Below are 8,450 nucleotides of genomic sequence, written 5' to 3'. Positions count from 1 at the left end.
GAAGTAGAATAAGAACCATCAAACAGGAAGCCAGATACAGAGGCCTTTAATACTTCATACAGCCTTCCCAGGTTGTTTTCTGAGACCTACTTTGCAGATCTTTCCCTCGTCATCCATATAAAACTAAAATAGAGCACTCATTTCCAGGATAATAATCCTTCCTTGGATGTGAAAAAAGTGATTCCTTAGGGGAAATGAACCAAGGGGCACTATAAAAAAAAAGTTTAAGATAAATTTGGTTTCATTCAAGACTTTCTAAAGTCCTATAATTATATTTTAGAGCTTTTAAATCTAGAAATGATGCAGTTTAGAGGATTAAAACCTTTAGATTTTTGCATAAATCTGATCAGAAACTCCTGCAGGGTTCAGTTTCTGAATGTTTATAAATGTACTTTCCCCATTTATCCTTTTTGTTTTTCTTAGCTGATATTTGTAGATGTTAAATACCTTAAGTCTAAAACCGTACACATGATTACGGTTGATTTTTTTCAAAAACGGAAAGCATCACAGAATGGCAGAAACATTGTGGAGAGCACACAGACACAGGGAGACTTGATAAAACTCATTTGGCTTTATTGCTTGCACTGTGCATCCTGCAGATGTGTTTTTATTTTAAACAGAGACCTTTTGTGGCTGTACTGCAGCTATGACCCTACCAAGCAGGACTACCAAACAACTCCTCTCTGGGCTCAGAAGCTCAAGTAGACGAGAACCTGGGCTTCCTCTGGTATAACCTTCACCCTATCACTGACATACTGTGCATCACCGAGCTCTGCATTAACATGGAGATGTATAAAGGGAATAATCATTTCAAAAAAACAAAAAGGTGGTGCAAAATAATGCAGATTCATTCAGGGGAACTTCAAAATTAACTACACATTAATTCAATCTTTCTAATAATGTGGAAGGGGTCCGTTAGTTAATAAAAGGGTTACAGAAAGGAGCTGGACAAAATCTACTTTGTTTAATGCGATGTATATATTTTTAATACAGCAGTGATGGAGTTTATGTTGCCTCACCATTTAAAAATCTGTCCTTATCCAGCTCCAGTAACATACAAAGGTTATATAGGTTTTTAAAAAGAGGGAAACATGACCTGGTGACTGCAGAAGTGTGAAGCAGTGCTGCTCTTACAGTAGATTTGACAAGCTGCAGTGCTACCAGTTCTCCTTACAGCAACACGGACTGATCTAGAACCAACGTCCGTCTCTTTATTTCCACTCTAACCAGGCTCTCAGCTGGAAAAATGTCTGCGTTGGTGCATCTGTTGCCTGCTCTCTCCTGGCCAAATAAATAGAAAACCACTGAAAGACAGATGGGAGGAAAAAAAAGAGTGGGAAACCAGGTGCGTTACAGTTTAATGGCCACATTACGATGGCGTTAGTGTCGTATCCGTAGGGGCTGGAGATTCTGTCGCCTTTGTGGAGTCTGGCTCTGTGGTGGCTGCGGAGTTGGGCGACGAGGCAAGCGTGACGGAAGCTATGGGGGCGGTGGTGCCAGAGGCCGGGATGAGGGGGGCGGAGGTCTGAGACAGCAGAGGAGGCGTGGGAAGCAGCGGGGGGAACTGGCCCAGAGCTGGTAGGGACAGGGGCGGCAGCTGAGCCAGAGAGGGGACTGCAAAGACACATTTATTAGTCCAATTTCATTTTCTTAAGAACACAGATCCTGCTGAACGTTCACACTTATTCACCTGTGGTTCCTGGTGGTATGGAGCCGGGGCCTGACAGAGACACGGCACTGAGGTCTGGGAGGGGCAGGTTCAGGTTGGGAAGGTTGGGGAGTGGCGGTAATCCTCCTGGGAGAGGCATTAGACCTGAAAACGGACGCAAACCAACATTCCTCGTTATTAAAGACACTCAGGAGAGACTTCAATCAAAAAGGTGAAAAGGTCAGTGTCTTTGCTCGCCAGAGGTAAGCTGCCCTAAGAAATAAGGAGATCAGTAAAGCACAGTTTTAAAAGAATGCAGTTTGCTAAACGTATTCTTAAAAAGAAAAAATATGAAAATAATCTGAGAAACGAAAAAGATAAAAAGCATAAAAAATATGAAAATAATTTTTTTTTCATAGGAAGTTTCATTTCTGGATTCCCTTTTTAAAATTTCCATTTACTAAACTTGAGATGCTGCACAGTATTGTTCAGTGGGGCTTTGCTTTATAGAATGCATATCTTATTTAGAATTTTTCATGATCTGTCCAAGTCAAATATGGAAAATTGTTTTCATTTGTTTATAGCACCAAGACAAAAATGAAAATAAATGTGTGGAGATCTGCCCACCCTGCCTAGCCGGAGCCTCTCTATACGCAGTCAGTGTGGCATGGAAGAAAAATCGGATCGGAGAATAAAAAGTCATACGCAGCCGATGTGTTCAGGCCTTTAGTCTGACTTTCATGTAAACAGTTGAACTGCTCTGATAAGAGGATTCAGCCTCCATGTTTCATAGTTGAACACTAAAAACCCGATGACTCTAAAGTGGCAACATTAACACTAACAGATGGTCACATTCACCATACTTAGAAGTAGAAAAACAAAAATCCATAAGTGTTTTATGATCATCTCAGAGTAGCTCAGCAAAGTTTAGCTTTTAATACCAGTGGTCTTACTGTTGATAATGATGTAATGATTGGCTCACCTGGTAGCGTTGTGGCTGGGTTAAAACCAGTGGCAGCAGGATTCAGTGGAGGGAGGGAGGCGAAGGTGGAGCTGGAGGTGGAGGGGAGGAGAGGGACTGTGGGCAGGCCTGGATTAGAGGGAAGGAAACACCGAGCATTAGGAACCATTGAGCTGAGTGGAATTCACATTCCTGAGCAAAAATCCAGCTGTTAGAAAAAGAAAGAAGCAATATATACCCGTCTGCAGCTCGCTGGGCATCGGAGGTGGAGCGGAGGTGATAGACAGGCCAGAGAGTGCGTTTTCAAGGCCGGATGAGACGAGAGGTGTGGAGGTGGGCGGAGTTACAGCAGAGAGCTGGACCTGAGGAGAGAAACCAGAAACACACTGAAGAAAAAGATCCAGCAGGAAGATAGAAAATTTCGCTTAAGAATGCTGGGAAAACAGATTTTATGTTAGATTTTTGTGATCAATGATGAATGCAACACTTTAGATTAAAAGTCGTTTCAGGTGTTCTTCCCTCACAGACCCATACTGAAGCTAAACTCAGGTTACCAGTCAACAAAAAACAAGATTACACCAGCAGTATTCATTAGTGATTCATGGTTTCCCCAATATTTACATGCATCAGCTGATCCATTAGCTAAAAGGTTCCCAAACAGGGGGAGTGCACCTCCTATGGGCTGTACAGTATCATTACAAGAGGCACGCTTAAAATTTATAAAAAAAAAACATTTTTATTTTCTTTTTTTACAGCAACATTGAATTATTTTAGACAGTAGAATGAACAGCTAAACTTTAAAAAATTGCACTTCAATGGTGGCAGCTTTAGTGATTTAAAGGAGGCTATTGTAATATTCAATTTACTGCTGTTGACTTTTCTGTTTTAACCATTGAAAAGGTTGAAGCGAGGGTAGAGATCGAGGGGACGGAAGAAAAAAAAATTAAGCGCATGCCTTACTGCTCCCTCAAATTGCTATTGATCATTAAAGTTACGTTTATTTTGCTACTAAATGTTTGTTTTTATGTTTTCAATTGAGACTTGTGTAATGTTTGTTATTATTGCGTCAATTTTGAAGATTTTGAAACAGAAGAAGCCATTCCTGCTATAAGAATCAGTCTAAAAATGTCAGCATTTATTGGGATGATACCAAATTTTGAATCTTGTTCTTATTACATGTAAATGGTATGAATATTTCCTCGTATCCAAGCAGCTCTATGAGGCTATTTTTAAATGATATCTGTATGAACTGTGAGGGAATGTTCGGGGAATGTTTGCATGCTTGCTCTCACCTCTGTGAAGCCATCTTTCAGTGGACTGACCGGCTCTGCAGAAGAACTGGCAGGAAAGCTGATCTTCTTCCCTTCCTCAAAAGGACGGGTGGGAATCCTGTGGAGGTATCCGTAACCGATCCCACATCCAAGGCTGGAAAGATTTAGGAAAACAGCGTCAAGACAGGTGGAGATATCTGCATGCGGTTCTCTCGGTACACTGAGGTGACTGTATGTTATACCTGCCCTCCCCTCCCCAGGAGCCGTTGGGCGTTATGACCACCTCTCTGCAGTTGTCTGTGTCTGTGTTGTAAACGTAGAGCTTCAGGCCCTTTCCATCGTGGCTCTCTATCAGAGAGAAGAGGTCCTCTGACTAAAGACGGCCGCAGGAGGACAGAGATATTAGACCAAGCATAAAACGCTGCAGCTTTTCCAGGAAACAAAACCAAAGCGGTTAAAAGATGCATTAGCTAACCTCATTCATAACAGTGTCCGCTCCGATGATGTAGTCAGTGTGCGGCCGGAGGCCAGCGAGGGCTGCAGGGGAGTTGGGCTCCACTTCCTGTAGCAGACAGTAAAATAAACTTTTGTTATATCCGATTAAAGTGGATGGTGAGACGCACACAGGGCCACCTACGGCTGCCTACCAGCACATGCCAGACATTCTCGTTGGCTCCCTCGAAGCTGCAGAAGCGGATGGATACGCCCAGCAGGCCCTGGCCTCCCCACAGGTTGCTGGGGGTCACCGTGGTTTCCCGGAGTTCCAGGGTCTTTGAGGAGTACACCAGCATCTTTACCGGTTTTTCCACATTGGCTTTGAGCAAGTCCTTCAAGGTGTCGTTATCTTTGTTCTGAAGCAAAACGACACATAAGCAAATAACAACAAACTATAAAGGAGAATTTTTATCTAATAAGAAGAATTACAACAACAGCTGATTAATAGACATTAAAGAAACAAAATTGCTATGTTCGATGGTGTGCATCTAGGCTTAATAACATCACTACAGCTCCGAGATTCAATCCATTTGATGCAGTTTTGCTGCAAACATTTTATCTAGTATTTGATTGTGATGACCTTCAACCAATTATTGACGCTGATGGCAAGGTTAAAACTAAATATGATAATCCTTACTGGATTCCTCTATGCAACTGGCTTACTTTTTCCAAGATGAAAGATGGACTTTCTGTCCCCTTCACAAACTGATTGGTGACTGCTAAATTACACAAAAAGTCAATCAGTCTTTGCAAAGTTGTCGCTACAGCAGCAGAATACAAGTGAACACATTTAGAGGAAGGTAACTGAAATAGTTCAGAGAGAGAAAAAAGAAAACATTCAAATAATGCATAAAAGGAACCTGATCTGCCGTTTTCCGCCTCATCATCCAAATCCTGCAGCTTTTTTTTTCCATCTGTTATTATTTAAATTATATATATCTGTACTTCTTTATTTATGGGATCAACTCTAGTATGTTTTAGTGCATCTCTATCACTGTTCACATTAACATAATTGTGTCTTCATTAAAGTCATCATGTACCCAAATAGGCTTGTTTTGGAATGGTGGATCTCAAGCACAACCAGCTTGGAAAACTGACCAGAATAATTTGCTATACCTTATTTATTAATGTAAATAAACACGTGCTTCTTTAATCTAGGATTCCTAATGGATGACAGTAGCAGTCATGTATGATTCTTACCAATCTGGTGTTATTGATGGACACAATAAAGTCAAAGAAAGGCTCCAGTCCTGCCCGATGCCCTGGCGAGTTCTCCTGAACCTGTGACAAAAAAGAGAAACAAAATAAAAATCAATAACCAAGATTTCTGGAATAAACAAATGGTTTGTAATTGTTTTAGATAAAATTCTCGAGCATCAAACATTTATCACACCTCTGATCAAACGCTTGAATTGTTTTGGTCAAAATCAACTGCAAAGTTAAAACATCTACTGCTTTTCAAAGTTATCAAAATGCTTCAAATGTCGGTAAAAGAAGCAGCGTCCGATAATGGATGCAGCTGTCATTCAGCTTCAGCTGCCTCCAGTCCTGCTGCTGATGCCCAGTTTCCGGCTGGACTACCTGCCAAGTTTAACTGCAGACATTCATGGGACCGACCTGAACGAAATGTGGCCCCAACACGACTCTAAAACACACAACTATTCAATAACAAGGGGCTCTGTTTTCCAGGCGGAGGCCGCAAAAGTGGACCCCGGCCTCTCATCAGCACTCCGAGCCCGGAACCATCGGCTTCTACCCGGATGCTAAGCTAACGGCTAACAGCAGGCTATAGGTGATCTAAACTCACCCGGAGGACGTGGTAACCTTCTGAGCCTCCTCCTGGGACCTCCACGCTCTGAGATCCTCCCATGGTTTCTGTCTTTAAGGGGCTTTATGGGGGGAATCTTGTAACGGTGATGAGAAACCTAAACACTTTCTCACACCGGGTACACGTCGCCAAATCACTAGCCTGAGAGTGCGCACGCGCCGTTACGTGGCAGGAAATAACGCCCTTTTCTGAAAAACGTAATCCCTGCTCGGCTTTCCATAACACAGAAAAAAAAGATAAATAATAATAGTAGATATTATTCGTTGTCATAGTTAAAATGAAAACTTAATACTTAATGTGGCTTAATATCAAAATGTTTATTTTTTTTTTTAATCACAGCTGTTTACCCTATCAAGGCTGCACTTTAAAAAATAAAATTGTATAGAGAGCTGTTCTAAACGAAATTTCATTTTTTTTTCTTACACTTGTGTATACAAAATGACAAAATAAATCTGTTTAAGTCTAACAAACAATTTAATTAAATAATAAATGTGTTAATGTGTTTAATTGTCTAATTTTATACACATGATATCATCATTTATTTTGAATTTATTATTTAAAGTTTGAAATCATTTAATATTATAGCTGAGGAAAATAAGTAAATACGTTCTCCCACTTAGAAATCATGGAGGGGTCTGATATTCATCGTAGGTCCGTGTCTACTGTGAGAGACAGAATCTAAAAAAAAAAAAAAAAAATCAAGAAAACACAATATATGTTTTTTTTTTAACAATTTATTTGTAATATACAACCGGAAAGAAGTATTTCAACACCTGTCTACCAGCTAGAGTTTGGACCCTTAAAGATCTGTTAGTCTACCTTCAAAATGTCAACCTTCACTCCATTAATTATCCTATATTAGATGCATCTGTTTGAGCTTGTTAGCTGCATAGAGACACCTGTCCATTCCATACAAACAGTAAGAATACAACTACTAACATGGCCAGGACCAAAGACAGTCGAGACAAAATTGTACACCTCCACAAGGCTGCAAAGGGCTACGTGGAAATTGTCAAGCAGCTTGGTGAAAAAAGGTCGACTGTTGGAGCAATCATTAGAACATGGTAGAGGCTAAGCATCACTGTGAATCTCCCTCAGACTGGGAATCCATGCTACATCTCACCTCGTGGGGTCTCAATGATGCTAAAAAAGGTGAAAAATCAGCCCAGAACTACATTGGTTTTAATTTTGCCAATGACCATTCGGATGATCCACAGGAGTCGTGGTAGAAAGTCATGTGGTCAGATGAGACCAAAATATAACTTTTTGGTCATAATTCCACAAACTGTGTTTGGAGGAAGAAGATGAATGAGTACCATCCTTAGAACACATCATATCATTAATGTTTTTACCAATTTGATACCATCCAGACGAATTCACTGATTAATCAGACTCTTGTCCAAAGACAATAACTTCTGCTTTGTATGAATTCAGGAGCAGAACATTAGTGTTTGAGGTTTGTATATCCTTAAAACATGCCTGTAGCCTATGTGTGTTGGGTTAGTTTCATCATGATTTATGGAAAATACAGATGAGTGTCATCAGCATAAAAGCAAACATTAATCCCATTCTCTCTGTTATGTCTGTGTTTATGGTTCGGTAAATAAGTAATTGTACACTAATAACGGGTTTGATTATTGTAACGGTTAAACAGCAATCATATTTTGCCCCAAAAAAGACTGGGCTTGCTTAAAAAAACCATAGGCTATGTGATTAGACAATAACACAGCACTTGCTCAGTGTTGTTTGTTGTCATACTGCCTACCAATAACAAACGATAACTGCTTTTAGCGTTTGGGTGGATGCCAATTTCATGCCCTGTGTGCCATGCTATATGCTATATATATATATATATATATATAAAAACATATGTATGTATGTGTATATATATATATATATATATATATATATATATATATATACACAAAATTGAAACCATTTTTTTTAGAACTGCCTTTGACTGTTAAACTTAAACTGTTAACTGAGGCATCATTAGTTTGTGGTTAAACTGTTTTATTAGCTTTGCTACCTGATTTTATTATTTCAGTTTGATCTTTTCTTGCTTTTATTTCCCTTCTATTTTACTGTTTAATTTATGTATAACATTTTGTATTGTATTTTTAACTGAATTGTGCTGTATAAATTTGCCTTGCCCTATGGTGGATTGCAGTGTATTTCTTTTTTTGACTCCAACATTTTATTGTCCTTGCATGTCACAAGTACAGAGCAATGAAATCAACTCTCTGC

The 8,450-nt window shown here is 39.8% G+C and overlaps 1 protein-coding gene across 1 annotated transcript; it reads right to left on the bottom strand.

The window, feature by feature from the left end:
• Positions 1–550: 550 nt before the first annotated feature.
• On the bottom strand, positions 551–6,360 carry LOC119779280 (Golgi reassembly-stacking protein 2-like). Its single transcript, XM_038278858.1, has 10 exons — positions 6,183–6,360; positions 5,576–5,656; positions 4,528–4,731; positions 4,356–4,442; positions 4,123–4,253; positions 3,902–4,034; positions 2,848–2,971; positions 2,631–2,738; positions 1,691–1,813; positions 551–1,614 (listed from the first exon to the last, which is right to left on the bottom strand). Exons 1-10 carry the CDS (start codon positions 6,243–6,245, stop codon positions 1,370–1,372), a joined length of 1,299 nt encoding a protein of 432 aa, XP_038134786.1. The 5' UTR covers positions 6,246–6,360; the 3' UTR covers positions 551–1,369.
• Between the last annotated feature and the right edge of the window lie 2,090 nt (positions 6,361–8,450).

The sequence above is a fragment of the Cyprinodon tularosa genome, unplaced genomic scaffold, assembly GCF_016077235.1.
Source record: "Cyprinodon tularosa strain WSP-4 unplaced genomic scaffold, ASM1607723v1 ctg145, whole genome shotgun sequence".
Lineage (NCBI taxonomy): Eukaryota > Metazoa > Chordata > Actinopteri > Cyprinodontiformes > Cyprinodontidae > Cyprinodon > Cyprinodon tularosa.
The sequence above is the reverse complement of the archived record's forward strand: the minus strand, read 5'-3'. Positions and strand labels throughout refer to the sequence as shown.